Consider the following 16,965-nt stretch of genomic DNA (forward strand, 5'->3'; position numbering starts at 1 on the left):
AGATACATTTTAACAAGATTATCACGAATCGGAGATACATTTCGTATTAAGTCTTTTTCTCAGAAACTACTAGGTTTATTGGGTTGAAACATCACAATGGCTTCGTGGTCATTAAGCACTAAACCAAGCTAAGTTTCATAACACTTACGTGAATTTTAACAAAATTATCCCCATTTTAAATCAGAAATTTCAACATAAGGTTTTCGTGTCTCTACATGAAATATTGTTAATTATGTTCTTTATGGCCGTCACTGCTTGATTGGAACTTGTGGTCAAAGTTTATATAAGGCGGACATATTTAACATTAAAGTGTATGTAGCAATACACGCAGACACATCGATTTTGATAAACAAAAGACCTGCTTTGTGTCATAGATAAACGAATGTAGATCTACTGTACTTGTTTCCTCTGGAAGTCATGTCTTAAAATTGTAGTTGTCACATTTGCAGTTACATAGATCTGTACATGGGAGTCCAAAACGATAGCATTTACACCTACCACAACATTCTGTCTTACATGCACATTTGGTTAGTTCTTTAAAGGTATCTGCAACTGGTGGAATCGTTGTCAAGTGCATCTGCCAAAGGTCGCCTTGTTTCTCCCATCCCCATTCAGCAGGATATACGACTTCCATTTGACAAAACAGTGCCTGTCCCCATATGCATACAGCTTGGTATGCAACATGCTTTGTGTGATCGGCGAGGGCTGCTTGAGTTTGGGGAAGAGCATCATATGACATCTGTTTTCAGGCAAGCATGTCTAGTCTGACGCCATAAATATCTGCTATAGAACTTGACCTGTCATACATTTCTGATTTGAAAGATCTTGGCCTTTAACAGCTGTATGTAGCCTTCCGACAAGGAACAAATTTGAGATGGATTGCCATACATAATGTCATTCAATCAATCGGCCATGAGAAAACAAAAGGTTTTGCCTTCTTCCATGCGTTTATTGGTTGTGATGTAGTGACAGGTTTCTGGGGGAAAAGTAAAAAGGCTGTTTGGCAACTCTGTTCATGTATTTTCTGAATTGAAAGATCTTGGCCTTGAACAGCTGTATATAGTCTTCCGACAAGGAACAAATTTGAGATGTATTCCTATACATAATGGTACAAGTGATGCCAGTCTTTTATGTATCAAAATAGGTTTTGCACACTCAAAAGAGATATTTATTCCTCAAAATTGACTAAAAGAACTCGGTATAGGTCTGTTCAAGTTAAAAATCAATATCCCGAGTCGGCCATCTTGAAAAATGGCCACCATTTTGTATCTTTTAAAAAAAGAAGGCTTAGACGAGTACTCATGCCAAATTTCATGCTTGCATCACCAAATGCAGTATTGTTTCAGTAATCTGCACAGCTAATTGAGCTGGATGATATCATGTTTTGCTGGATGATTTCATAGTACAGTGCATCGCAACAAGTTTTTCAATGCATCGTTCCATGTTTAATTGGATGGAATGAAGTTTTGCATTAAATGATTTCCAAATACAATGCGTTGAATGCAAATTTATTGGACGGGACGGGAAACCAGCGACCAGACAAGATGGTACCATTCAGCTACTAGTATCCTAAACTCACGAAAATACTGAACATACCGATGACGATATATTTTGACAAACAAATATCCTTTAGGGTAGAGACCACCAATTGTTTTCCCATAGACTTACATTATAACATTATGGCGTGTACGGCCTTCCATACATCGAAACATGTATATCTAACTACATATTTTTCAAGAACTATCTTAGTTCTACCAAAATATCGGACGAAAAACATATGAATAGTGATACTTTATTTAAGTAATTTTCGTGTGAATGAGATGACCCCCTGTTTACATCGTTGGCATGGCGGGAGAAATTTGTTTGATAAAACTTTTTTTCAATACACATAAAATGTAGCAAATTTTGTCAAAATGTATAATAAAATACTGTAAATGCAGTGAAAAAATATCAATTTTGAAAAAATAATCACTTCCTGGGTTTGTTTACATGACTGACCAATCAGAACGCACAGACGTTACCTTATTCCCAGGTATACACTTACCTCATTCCCAGTAAGTTCCCTGTACTTTTTTGAATTGGTGGTCTCTGACCTTTATTCATTTAGGTTTAGCCATAGCGTAACTTAAATGAAACAGGAAATCGTTCAAAAGACGTTAATATAAAACTCCGCGTTCATTAAATACACTTAAAGCTCGATAGGAGGTCATTGATTCCGTGACAGATTTTTTTTCTTTGTTTCAATTTCCGCTATTTGCTTATCAATAAGGAATAATGCTGCATTATGTGACATGACTTGTGTCAGTATGAAAACACCATATAAATAACCGGTATGCATTCCGTTCTAACACTTAATTAGAAAAAGCCTTAGGCTTACAAAGTCTGTTGAGATCAAATAATCTGTAATAATATTAGTTTCTTCATACTGACACTGATATTTTCTCAGAAAAACATTTTCTGTCTAGGCTCATCTCAACACGTTAGAGACAGAGGCAAGAGAAATGTTTCATAAAGTGGTATCAGAGAGGATTGGTTTTATGGCCAGTGCTTTACATTTTATGACTCTAACGACTGATGCCAGTCTAAAAAAGCCTCCGTGACCGAGTCGTTAAAATATTCGTATTCTAACCATTTGCTCCTCACAGATATGCGTATGAACCTCGCTCAGGCGTTGAATTCTTCATGTGAGAGAGCCATCCAGCTGGTTTACGGAAGTTTTGTAGTTCTACCCAGGTGTCCGCTCGTGATGGAATAATTCACCATCAAAAGCTGGAAAGTCGCATTTTGACTTATAATTGTGTCAGTGTGACGTTAAGCCCAACAAACAAAAACCCACTAAATCAATAAACCATCTTTTAACTGAATTTAAATTTATAAGCTTTGATTACTTTCCTTGTTTCGTTGCTGTACATGATTCGTTTCCAGAAACACAATCACGTATGAAATGTTTATGTAACGTTCTTGACAGCACATAAAAGTTGTTTTATTTGTTGACTTGTAAGTAACACCCAAAAGATGTAGGTTAGATCTATCAGTCTAGCCAATGCACCGTATGGTACAGAACATCTTGTGGCGTATGAAAATCTGTAATAATGACAATATAATAATGACAATATGTTAGCTTCTACTACATCTTTTGTCTCTTAAATTGTTCAAGTTTGTTTTTATTTTGAGATATCCAAGTTCATACCGAAAGATTATAATTGTTTCATTGTGATAGAACATTCTGATCAGCTCTCAACTTTTTATCTGGAAGCAAGATTATTCCTTCTTAAGTAGTTAAAACGAATTCTTCACCTTACCTTTCATTACCTTTGTTTTATTAACGTAATTGTATATATTTTGATTAAATCACACTTGACATTTCATCCAGGATACGTTCAAGTGATTGTATTATCGGGTAAGATACATTAAATTTAAAAAGATCTATCAGAAGAGCCATAGAATGCAAACTTATATGCAAACATGTTTTTATTGTCATGACTGGTAATGATACAAACTGCGTCATTAATCTAACTTTATTTGTGTAGAAATGTTATTATCACTGAAATGATACTTGTTATCCGAGCGCATAATGCATACATGCTATGACCACATCGGTTAAGTATGATTTGCTTGTGTTTGATTCACATCGTTTAGAAAAAAACAGTGATAATTAAAAAAAATGTTCATCATTCGTATAATACAAAATTGTTTCAAGGCCAAGCAACATCAATATGTTCAGAAAATGTGATATATTTCTTCCTGAACCCAGCACCACTTTGTCCTATTTTCATATTATTTTTGAATACTATAGCAGAAATTATAGCCAAGAAGTCGCCTTTGTTGTCCTTGCCTGTGCTTGGTATTACAGATGTCGTTTCGCTGTTTGGGTATGAAGTAACGGCTGAAGATAAAGTTGGTGGATGTTTCCTCGTGGAACTTGATGAAACGGATTGAACTGAAGATGAAATGGTAGAAGCGGTAGTGGTGGTTACTGCAGCAGCTGTTGAAGGTGAAGCGGTAGTGGTGGTTACTGCAGCAGCTGTTGAAGGTGAAGCGGTAGTGGTGGTTACTGCAGCAGCTGTTGAAGGTGAAGCGGTAGTGGTGGTTACTGCAGCAGCTGTTGAAGGTGAAGCGGTAGTGGTGGTTACTGCAGCAGCTGTTGAAGGTGAAGCGGTAGTGGTGGTTACTGCAGCAGCCGTTGAAGGTGAAGCGGTAGTGGTGGTTACTGCAGCAGCATCTGTTGAAGGTGAAGCGGTAGTGGTGGTTACTGCAGTAGCTGTTGAAGGTATTGCTTTGGCACTAGACAGGGATTTAGTTCTAGACGTTGTCCCCGCAATAGTTACAGGATAGTTTGATTTAAAACTAGTCAATGGTGCTGTGCTAGGAGTGGTACCTGCAACCGTTGATGAAGATATTGATTTGACGCTGGTCGATGATGTTACACTGGATGTTGTTATTCCAACAATTGAGGGAGGTGTTGATTTTACACCAGTCGATAACAATGAACTGGACGGTATTACTCCAGCAGTTGTTAAAGAAGCTGATTTAAAATCAATTGCTGCCGGTGTAATTGTAGTTGTTGATGTAGAGATATTCTGAAACAAACAATTATTCATCATTGTACATACATCAATTTATTGTTAAATGTTGAAAGATACACATACGTAAAAGTTGTAAAGGATTTCAGAAATAAAATTTGGATATTTATTGACTAATATGATTTTTTTCATAATCATATCACGATAGAACCCGAGGGCACAGTGTTATAATTATTTGAAATTAACAAACATTCTTGCAGTCCCCAGCACAAATGTCTATAGTACGTTCAAGCAAAATATAATTCCTAGAAATGTAAATTAACTGCAAAGACTACAGCTGAAATATGTTGATAATTTGACATTGATTAAAAGTGTATGAACCTACGGTGATATGTCTTTCCACTGTGAATTGCCTCACTTCGGATGGTCCATGTAGAACTTGTCCATGTCCGAGATATGGTTTAGCTGTGATTGTAACTGTTCTAAAAATAAGCAATGAATCAACTTATTCGCAGACTGGCAGACTATAATGATCGGAAGCTTTGTTAATAAATGTATTCTAAACTGATGCTGAAAACCATAAAATTTCCAAACAAATCTATTGCATTTTCATTACTTTTACAAATTAAGTACGTAATAATTGCTTTGAAAACTGCGAAGAAAAATCTTTCATTTGTGATCAGTTAAAAGCTTTGCAGTTCTGACAGACCACCACGACAAGTACAATTATTTAATGGTAAGAATTTAAGGCGACCATGTGGATTCATAAGTTAAAGGACATTTATTGTCTACACACGTTGTTATTCCTGATATTCCACCTCTGATCACGAACTTCCCAGTGAAGTTTTTACCAGGTTTAAGCGTAAAAGAAATGATTGTCGGTGCTTCAGCAAAGCCCTGGGTGTCCCGAATTCTAACATCAATATCTTGATCTGTCGACAACTTATTTAGTACAGAAAATGGTATATCCATCTTCGTATTCTCATACAATTTTACACCTGCAAAAGCCATGACTTTTTGAATTTTATTTCTCAAACAAATAAAATATATCACTGAATACATTGATGGATGGTTTTCATAGCGTTGTAAAATGATATCATCAGATACATTCAGCCATCAAGAAGAAATAACATTGTTAAAATTATGATGTGAAATCATGTTCTATTTTTTTACTTATACTAGGTAACTTATATGTCCACCGGGCCGGGTCTTTTTATATATATTTTGATTTAAGATTGTCGTTGTGAATTGTGATGTTACTGTAGTAAATAATTATCTTATCCTACTTTAACTTATCTTAAGCTAGTTTGCGTCTATGAACTCTGAGATAACTGTGTTCATGTATTCCCTATGAAAGTGTATACCTGTATATGACGGTACCGAAATAATGAGAGCTATTGGCTTGATTACAGTAATGCGCCGGAAAAAAGTGCCATATTTGTCCTTGCCTTGTATTCCGAGCATGAATTCCTACAAAACAAAACAGACCTATTTTAAACAAATCAATTTGTACTGCAGCTTGTAGTATGTTGTCATATAAACTAAAGTAGTATACTTTATATCTAAGTCTAGTGTAACGGTTGCTTACGCTTGCCTGTTCGTGTACAGCCAATTCTCTGACAATTGCGCCGGAGAGTCAACTCTTTAGCACAGTGGTTAAATCATTATACTAGCACCCGAGCGACCCGGGTTCGAATTCCATCATAGCTAGTTAGGGATTTGTCGTCATAAAATGCTATTGATCTGTTACGGCTTAAAGTCGTTAGATGGGGGCTCGACCGGGAAACAAACTTAATTTCATGCCGAGAAAAAGGCTTACATGGCATTATAAATGATGACTTATTTGAAGAGGGAAAGTGTTACGGTCGCTTACACCTAGCCTTGGCTAAGTGGTTAGAGCCTTAAACTTGCACCCGAGCGGCCCATGTTCAAATCCCACCACAGGCTGTGGGATTTTGTTGTCATATGTGCTATGCTCTTTCATTTGTTAGGCTACGATTAAAAGTCGTAAGAACAGCTTTATATCACAACAATCGCACGAACAATTAGATATAAAATGTTCTACCTCGTCCAGCATTTGTAATGATGCTACTTCATACATTCCCCGTGCTTTGTAGGGGAACATCATGTTTGCTGGAGTATACTTCTCAGTAACAAGCACTAGTACCATATCCACTTTCTGTATTGTGCCATATTCTGGTACTGTAAACAAAGTCTTGTAGGTTTTCCCTAAAATTGTAATGTAGTAAAACGTTTGTTTTACAAGTTGCATGCGTTAATAAAATATCAAAATGCATAGAATAGCTATTATGTGTTTTATTTATTTCCTTACATCTGTCAAACGCGCTATCAAGTGAGTTGCGAGGTTTGGAACCAACATCGTTGACGGCTTTAGGGATCTTACCTACTTGGCCGCGGGCCCCTAAAATGTATTTATAAAGGGATGTAAACATCAATCCTAATAACAATTACCGCGTAGTTCTTCTCTGCATCGAATTTGTCTACAATCAAGCATAATTAAAATCTAACTGCTGACAACTGTGATATTTCAACCAACATTGTTTAAGTTATATCTCATTGTTCTAACGATAGAATACCTTGTATAGGATCTCCTGTAATTGGTACTTGTATAAAAGATCCTTCTAAAAACTGGTAGCTAAAATCCAGAGCACTCTCGCCTTGAATTTCACATTCCAAGTATTTGCGTCTAATTTATTTAGCATCCATATACCATAATCAGCCTGTTAGATGGTAAGTTAAAGAAATGCAGTATATAATATGCGTCAGCGGAAACACATCTTCAGTTCTTTGTGAATTATAACATTGAACAAATTATATTGCAAAATACGTATTGCATTATATATATAATGATTCTGGCACACAAATTGAAATACAATATACAATGAAAGTAGAAATATATTAAAACAACAACAAAAACAAAGCTCTTCTTTTTTCATTAACTTACCATAGTAATAGCGACGTCCATAGTTGCCCTAACGGTACTAACGGTTCCTATATTCGCTGTGCTATTCAGGTTGGGACGATAACCCGGCAAACCTGTAACAAGTGTTGTCAGTTTTACTCTAAAATATTACCAGATTTGTAAAAAGTTATCTGTCATTCCAAATGAGCTATGTCGGCATTTAAGGAAATAAGCTGGAGTGAAACTTCAGCATTAGATTTGTATCATGAAATATGCCCGGGTTCTGCAGTGGAAATACTGCGCGACTTTAGGAGCGCAATATTATTCCGCGAAAGAACGAAAAGCAGAGATACGCACTCATACACTATATTTATGTCTTAACGTAAACTATAGGAGTAAGGGTCCGGCCATTTTATATTCTGGTGTGTGTGTGTGTGTGTGTGTGTGTGTGTGTGTGTGTGTGTTTGGGGAGAGGGGAAGGGACTGGGATAATTTTTAAATAAAATTCCTGTCTACAATTTTCTAATTCGCCATATTCTTTGGTTTGAAACTGCTTTTAGATTTAATATTTTATAATTTCATAATAAGGTTTCTTTATATCATAGCATAACACTTTTTTGAGCAGCATTTCTATCAACATTTTAATATTGGACACTGTCAGATTGATTATGTGTAGTGTAATTGTGACTGCAGTATGTTATACTGATATATATGAACAGTAATATAAATGTATATACCTGACGGTTTAGTAACAATCATAACTGGACTTGATCTGTCAGTTTCCACTTCGACGATAAGTCGAGTCATCGTGTTGTCAACATAAATAGGAAACTTCTTTCCTGGGGCCGAACTATCCGTAAACATAGCAATGTCAACCAGCTTTGTTGTCCGAAATGTTTTATATTCCAAATTGATCTCTATTACATCTATGTTAGAGGTCCATCAGTTCCTATATAAACAGACAATGTTTATATCCTTTTTAATTTTAGTTTAAACATTTACATAACTTCTAAGCAGCTAGAACTTGCTTGATGGCTGATTTGTGCTTTTCGTTATTTCTCTCTGTCGCAGCGACACAACGACAAATTTTCGAACGTCGCTCCACTGAATATAATTATAGTGCCCGCAAAACATCGTTCTGTCGAATATCGCCCCGTGAAACGTCGTCCCGCCGAACGTCGCCCCGTCAAACGTCGTTTTTTCTCTTTCCAGAATGAAATAATTGTATAAATTAAATTTGTGATGGAAGGGGGTAATTCTCACTTACCCCCACCCCTGACCAGCACACCACAACTTCAATCCATCAGTGAGTCTATCCTTGACACGATATGAGCCTTTTAAATATCAAGCTTTTTCATGACATACAGATATAGCGCAATAAGCGTGTGTGCATGCGTCAATCTGTCCGTCCATGTGCGCGTGCGTGCATCTATTCGTCTGTCCTCCTTATTTTTGTCCTGATTATAACTTTGCCGTACATTTGGAAAATGCTTTATGATTGCCTCAGTGAGAATAATTCTCGCGAGCGAACATAAAATCTCTATCTGAAAGGCCAATGTCAGACTCGGCTGAGGAGGCTGGGCAAGGCTTATGCTGACAAGAATCCATTTCACTGAGGCAAGCATATAGTATTTTCCCAATGTTCGACACAAAAATTGAACGAACGGACGGGCAGACGCATTACCCTCTATGTATCAATTTAAAAGTATCACTGATATACTCAGTGATGGATTGAAGATTGGGATTAGGGTAACATATCACATAGCAACATTCGGGCCACATTTAAACAAAATAATAAAATGGCACAAAACAGCGATGATATAGAAGGGTTTTATAAGAAATTTGCACAATAAAATCAGATATAGATGTCATGGATTACATTTTTTTTTATCTTTCGGAAACAGTTTTAGTAAGCTATTTTGTCCTTAGCATAAATGTGTACAAGTATGTAAATGTAATATTACAATCGCACACATTTTGAATTATGCCACATTTGCGGCTAAATACACAGTGTTCGCAGTTTGACATGGTTTTCACATGATTAATGGCATTAAGCTTATATATTGTCTACCCTTGTACTTCATAAACCTTAATATATAGAGGTTTATGGTCTGAATTCGACAATAAGGACTTAAACATAAAATAAGGTTACCAAATTTTCAAAATACATATTATAACTTTGAAACCTGAGATCTGTGTTTTTCAAAGATATATATTAAGTGTAGCTGTTGTAAAAAAAAACAAAAAACAAATCTTACGTTTGAAATCACATTTGTTCCAGTTGCAGTAGTCCATTCTTTATACCACAGGAAAATAAAATATATTCGAAGAAGCCTTGTTGATCGCATAATGAATTTTATTTATTTCAAATGAGACTAAACTTTAGGTCCTGAAAATCAGGTAACTACTAACAGTTTCTCCACTCTCCACAAATTCATGAACTACGCAACAAAACCGGTTGTTGTTATCTTAATCACTGAGACCCATATGTTAAATTTTCTGTCTTGTAATTTCTTGTACGCGGTAAAGTTGCAAGATCATACTGCTTCTGATTATTTTTCTTTGAGTTTTTTTTTATAATTGTCGTTTCAGTAGACCATCTTCAACTATCTGTTATTCTAATTTTGAGATTATAAATTTTGTGAAGTGTATTTGATGATATGCTTTGGACGTTAAAATATTTTAAACTTCGGACAAAGAAATACTCGTTTTGTGTTAAGCGATAGTGTTATCTGCCTTTTAAAGGTTTAGTGATATCACATATTACATCAATATTATGCTGCTCTGGCTTTAATTTCTGACTAAGAACCAAATGGAATATAAGTAATTTCAGCACAATAAATGCTTTTTAGATAAAGTTTTCGTTCCGAAGAGCATATTTAACACTGGCGCCAGACCAGAAAGAAAGTGCCACTGTACATGTTATACCCTACCCCTAGTAATGCTATAAGAATCATGGTCATGAACGGAAAAGTCCATTAACTTATTTCAACCTAAAACGCGCAGTGAGATGAAAGACTACCAAACAAATTGAACAAGCGGTAATTTATCTTCCATTGTGTACCAGTCACATTGTCTCAATATTGCAAAGATACTCCACATATTTATGCTTTCGTCAACGTTACAGAAAAAAAAACTTGGGTGAACTTCCCTAATGAACATCCGGTATAGAGACCACAGCAGTGTTAGGCGGAATGTAAACAAACAAAAACAGAATTGGCTTCTTCTCTCATACCATCGTGGCGATGGATTCCATCAGGAATGAGGTGTCGAGAGTGATTAATAAAAGTTGTAGAACTTCCTTCACAATCTACTTAAAATAAATTATATATAAACTAAAAACAAAATTCAAAATATTCACAGTATACTATAAAACAGGAAATGACGAATGGAATTCATCTTAGAAATTATTTTGAATTTGAAATCATACATTGGAACACATTGGCATTGTTTACTTAATTCTCATTGCACATTTATTCTACAAATACACATTTTACCGCAGTTAAACGACGACTGACATACAATTCACATCAATCAGTCAGAGTAGTTTTGTTCCTTTGTTTGTTCGTTTTGTTCCCGTGTGTTGCCTGTGTGTGTGTGTGTGTGTGTGTGTGTGTGTGTGTGTGTGTGCGTGTGTGTGTTGTGTGCACGTCGGCGTGCTTTGGGTTTCGTTTCGTTTTGGGGAGGCTGTGTTTTTTGGTACGTGGCATTCCCTGTTTGATATTTGTCTTTGTTTTTTATGCAAAACTTTCTATTCGTGTATGAAATATTTTTTACAATATTGAATTTCATATATTAGAAAGACACGTTGAGGAATTCATATTTATTTAACAAAAAAAAAAACAAGGTACCAACATCAGAAAAAATATCTTGACAGGTTTCTTATTAACGAAATATTCTTACTAAGCATAAACTACAATACTGATTTCAAGTTGAACAAAAATCGACTTGATTTAACATATTTAGAAGACAGACTTATCCGGGAGCACAAGTGTGAAAGCTTAATTAGTTTGCTGTGTGCGCTTAATTTAGATTTGGTATCCTGAAACATTGACATGTTTCTAACAGGAATTAGATTTGGTATCCTGAAACCTTGACGTGTTTCTCAGAAGAAAATGGCGGTGCATGCATCAAATCTCTTAAAAATCTGACTGGACAAATATTTGTTTGTTATTTTCAAGTGCATATTGGTTTTTTTTAATCCATTGATTTTAATAATCGTGTTGACGAATTTATTGTGTGCATGATGTACGACATTTTAGAACATATCCTGGTTGAAATTTCACACCTGATGCCATGTTATTACTTTGTGAATACAATATTGCTCGAAGAAAGCACGTTTTGTTTTTAATGGTTTAACTGGAAACATGTCTACACCTTAACGAGTAATTGTGAAGAGAAAATGTTTTCTTAAATAATATAATAATATATCCAGACTGGGGTTGCTACTTCACATGGGCACTTTGCTTTATGAAGCGTATTTGAAAGGCCGGTGGATCAACGAAATAAAAAAAAACGTCCTTACCTAAAATTAGCCTCGATCTTCAACTGATAAAAAAGCGAAACTCCTCTTTGTATATGCCTTATCCATCCAGTAAATCAAAGCAAAATAACTTGCTGTGACCTTTTTGGCTAATAAAGGTAAAAGACATTAAAAGAAATTAAGAAAATATTATGCTCTTCAAAATGTTTTCTTTATTGTCTTTATTACAGAGAGTTCAGATTAATCTTTTCTTTGTTTTAATTTTGTTAAAAAAAAGAAGAAGCCACAATAGAACTTTTCTAGATAAAATCTAAATAAAAAAGATGCTTTGATATCACACGATTTATTCAAGTTGCAAAACACCCTTTGCACCACTAGCTAATCTTTGGCGTTTTTGCTATATGCTGCTAATTTCGACCAAAAAGACTTACTGTGTCTAATCTGGGAATATTTTGCAGCGCAATCTGTGAAACCTAGATGACAACAGGACAATCTAGGACAATAGTCTAATACCAGTGCCTTGGTGCAAATTTTTCTATTTGTGTATGAAATAATTATTGTTTACAATATAAAAACTATATTTATCAAAACGACACGTTTTTTTTTTAGCTCACCTGTAACGGAGTGACAAGGTGAGCTTTTGTGATCGCACTGAGCCCGGCGTCCGTCGTCCGTCGTCAGTTGTCCGTCCGTAAACTTTTATTTTAAACGACATGTCCTCAAAAACCGCTAAGCCAATTTTATCCAAACTTCACGGAAATGTTCCTTGGGTGAAGCTCTACAAAACTTATTCAAAGAATTGAATTCCATGCAGAACTCTGGTTGCCATGGCAACCGAAATGAAAATTTTTAAAAATCTTCTTGTCCAAAACCACAGGGCTTAGGGCTTCGGTATCTGGTGTTTACCATCATCTAGTCGTCCTCTACCAAAATTGTTCAAATTATTCCCCTAGGGTCAAATATGGCCTCGCCCCGGGGTCACATTGTTTATATAGACTTATATAAGGAAAACTTTGAAAATCTTCTTGTACAAAACCACATGGCCTAGGGCTTTGATATTTAGTATGTAGCATCATCTAGTGGTCCTCTACCAAGATTTTTCAAATTATCCCCCTAGGGTCAAATATGGCCCTGCCCCGGGGGTCCCAAAATTTACATAGACTTATAATGGACCTCAACTAAAATTATTCAAATTATACCCCTTGGGTGAAAAGTGGCCCTGCCCTGGGGGTCCCAAGTTTTATATAGACTTATATAGGAAAAAGCTTTAAAAATATTCTTGTCTGAAACCATACGCCCTAGACTTTTGATATTTGGTATGATGCATTGTCTAGAAGTCCTCTAATAAAATTGTCCAAATTATGCCCCTGGGATTAAAAGAGGCCCCACCCTGGGGTCACTTAGTTATTATGTGAGTTATATAGGAAAAATACTTAAAGAATCATCTGATCCTATTTCCAAGACTGTTTAATTATAATTTTCTGATGATCCCAAGTAATATGATGCCACTTGACTGTGACCTTGACCTACTGACCTACTTTCTTGTTTTTAAGATACAGCCTTGAAATTTTGATGACATTCACAGTTTTGCACACAAATCGTAAAACTGAATTTCATTGACCATGAATGTGACCTACTGACTTTCTTAATATTTTATTATCAGTTTGACACTTGAAACATATTACTCAGGTGAGAGATCCATTTGGATGACATGTACAGTTTTGCACACCAATCTTAAACTGACTTCCAGTGACCATGAATGTGACCTACTGACCTACTTAATAATATTTTAGCTTCAGTTTGCCATTTGAAACAAGTGGGTCATAGTACTCAGGTGAGCGATTCAGGGTCATCATGATCCTCTTGTATAACAAAAACTAGGTACCAACAAGTAGGCTTCTTTTAAAAAAGAAACCTAGGAGAGGTCCAGTGTCGCTTCTTTTAAAGTTATATCAGAGATATAGATAACAATTGTTATTATCTATATCTCTGATTATATGATAGAATCAAAGCCCTGAGAGGACTGAAGGGAACCGGTATGCATTTTAATGGAGAAGCCATGCAAGAAAATATTCCATCATTTTGCAATATTTCACTACATTCATTGAACCCAAAAAGTAACCAACATCCAGATCAAAGTCAGTAAAGGTTACTCAAATCATAATCTTTTGACTTGCTCTAGATCTAATAGGAAAGTAGTAAAGTAGTACAACGTGTAGACAAAGTTCTTTACAAGAACTTATAATCCCTGACATATTTTTCATTTACAAATCGTAAGTATTTACATTTATTGCATATGCTAAATAAATGGTATCGAACTGTTCACTCTCAGACCCTTGAATTTCATAGAAGTACTGAACTACTTTTATAGCGTATGTATGGAAAAAAGGTAGTAACGGCATTGTAACTGTAATTTCACCAAAGTCGGTATACGTAGTTTGGCGGCTTTAGGAAGGCTATGCTTCACAAAAACAAGTTCTATGCTGCAAGTCACTGTGACCTATTAGGGTTCATAGTCACCGTGACCATGACCTAATGATCTCAAAACCAATAAGTCATCTTCACGTTATGATCAACGTCCACCAATCCGAGGAGGCCCAAGCATTTCCTAATTACTGAATTTCATTTAAAAATGTTCAAAAGCTACCATTGCAATAATTGTACATTGAACTTGGCCCTGATGAAAGCTGCCAAATAAGCATCTTACCATTTTTGCGAGAACCTCACCTGACAGGCTTGTTTGTCAACTGCCCCTTTCGTTTGGGCCCAAGAACATTGCTTCTGAGAAGCTTTAGAAAAGCTTAGAAAAATATCCCAATCGAACGGACGTCTGCCGGAAGTGAAAAATATATATCATTCCTTTTTTTAAATGTATTATTTCAGAGATTTTATTGTTAATGTGCTATTTGAAAAAAGAAAGTCTAAACATTTTATTTATTCTAGTTTTGTAAGGTTTATCTGTCGAATTGCCTCCTTGTTTTGATCACGTGATTAACATCTCCGAATATCAGATGGAAGACACAGAAGCTCGGAAGAGCTCTTCTTATTCCGGCAGATCTTCCGAACGGGGTAAACGAACCCGCCAGTTAAACAATAAATTCATTTAATTGAACGAAATACATTTTTAAGTGATTCAATTAGAACGACACGTTTTTATAAAAATTGATTAAATCATCTTTACTCAACAAAAGCAAGGTACCAATATCATGATCGGCTCGGCTTCTTGTTATTGAAGTGTTGTTATTAAGCATTTACCGGAGACAGCAATAATGGTTTTCAAATTAAAAAGTTGCAAAATAAAAACAAAAGTTTCGAATATGTCCCGGATTGCATGTGTCATTTTTATGCTATTAAAGTGAGTTTGGATTGTGCGGAATAATTTATATTAATTGGTATCCTGAAACCTCGTCATGCTCTTTATCCAACACTTCAGAAATAAATGACAGTGCATACAAATCCCTTAAATATCTTATCTGTGAAAAATACTAATTCGTTATTTTCAAGTGCATATTGTTTTTTTTGTTTTTTTTTTTTTTTTTTTTTTTTTTATCCGGGGATTTTAAGAACCAAATTGACGGATGTATGTACAATATCTATAATTTAAAAAACAAAATTTGTCAGTGACAATTTTTCAAATTTAAAACATTATCTAGATGAAAAATTATCATTTCACAAATTTGAGATTGATTTCATAACTCCTTTGGAAGTAAAAAATATCATATCTAAAATTGACCTTAAAAAAGCTACTGGGATAGACGGAATAAGCCCAAAGATTCTACATGACTGCGGAGATTTCATAACTCCAGCCATCACATCTATAATAAATAAAAGCATACACAGTGGTGTTTTTCCCGATAAATTAAAAGATGCTTACGTTATTCCAATTTTTAAAAAAGGGAATAAGCAGAATCCAGGTAATTATAGACCTATCTCAATTTTACCTACCATATCAAAGATATTTGAAAGGCATATTGCTTCACAGTTGCAATTGTATTTCAAAAAGACAAATATATTACACACAAAACAATCAGGTTTTCGTCCTACACATTCATGCCACACTGCTTTAACACTTTTAATTGATACTTGGTTGAAAGATGTTGACAGTGGTAAATATGTAGGGTCCGTATTTCTCGATCTTCGAAAAGCATTCGATCTTGTCGACCATGAAATATTACTGCATAAACTAAAGCTTTATCACTTCACAGATAACTCACTGAAATTATTTGAATCATATCTGTCGAAATGAACTCAGCTAGTTAAAATTAGAAATTTATATTCTAAAAAACTGGTTGTAAAATCTGGAGTTCCACAAGGCTCGATTTTAGGACCCTTACTATTTATATTATATATAAATGATATGACACTTATTTCAGACACTATTAATATTGACATGTATGCTGACGATTCCACTGTGCATAAATCCGACACTGACATTTCAGTTATAGAGCAAGAGCTCCAAAGTAATCTTAGCCTCATTAACACATGGTGCAAAATTAATAATATGTCATTACATCCGGAAAAAACAAAATGTATGCTTCTAAGTACAAATTATAAAACGAAACAAGCAAGGAATCTTGAACTGTTTATCAATGGAACGATAATTGAAAATGTAACAAGTCAAAATATTCTTGGAATCTGTATAGATAATAATATAACGTGGCATGCACAAGTTTGCAATGTTGTGAATAAACTTAACTCAAAGGTTGCACTTTTAAAAAGAATTTCGTACTTTTTGACCGATGAAATGAAGATGCTATATTATAATGCATATATTATATCAACCATGGACTATTGCAGTACTGTATGGGGGCTTGCCCGTAAATCAGATACTGATAAAATATATAATATACAAAAGAGGGCAATTCGTGTAATAAAAAAAAATCGTATCGTAGGTAGCGTGTTTAAAAATCTGAATCTGCTCACTTTTGAAAACAGATGCAATTACCACATGGCTGTACTGGTTTTTAAATGTGACCATAACCTTGTACCAAAATATATGTCTGAATTATTATCTTTTGCTCATAACGATAGATATA

General features: G+C 35.1%; 2 protein-coding genes across 2 annotated transcripts; both read right to left on the minus strand.

Annotated features, from left to right (window-relative positions):
* Positions 1 to 3,634: 3,634 nt before the first annotated feature.
* LOC123555693 (uncharacterized) lies at positions 3,635 to 5,989 on the minus strand. Its single transcript, XM_053548964.1, has 4 exons — positions 5,888 to 5,989; positions 5,320 to 5,521; positions 4,909 to 5,005; positions 3,635 to 4,580 (listed from the first exon to the last, which is right to left on the minus strand). The coding sequence occupies exons 1-4, from the start codon at positions 5,985 to 5,987 to the stop codon at positions 3,696 to 3,698; spliced, it is 1,284 nt and encodes a 427-aa protein (XP_053404939.1). The 5' UTR covers positions 5,988 to 5,989; the 3' UTR covers positions 3,635 to 3,695.
* A 1,132-nt stretch (positions 5,990 to 7,121) lies between these two features.
* Positions 7,122 to 8,400, minus strand: LOC128558760 (uncharacterized). Its single transcript, XM_053548965.1, has 3 exons — positions 8,184 to 8,400; positions 7,489 to 7,580; positions 7,122 to 7,264 (listed from the first exon to the last, which is right to left on the minus strand). The coding sequence occupies exons 1-3, from the start codon at positions 8,308 to 8,310 to the stop codon at positions 7,166 to 7,168; spliced, it is 318 nt and encodes a 105-aa protein (XP_053404940.1). The 5' UTR covers positions 8,311 to 8,400; the 3' UTR covers positions 7,122 to 7,165.
* Between the last annotated feature and the right edge of the window lie 8,565 nt (positions 8,401 to 16,965).

The sequence above is a fragment of the Mercenaria mercenaria genome, chromosome 7 (genome assembly GCF_021730395.1).
Source record: "Mercenaria mercenaria strain notata chromosome 7, MADL_Memer_1, whole genome shotgun sequence".
In the NCBI taxonomy this organism is placed as follows: domain Eukaryota; kingdom Metazoa; phylum Mollusca; class Bivalvia; order Venerida; family Veneridae; genus Mercenaria; species Mercenaria mercenaria.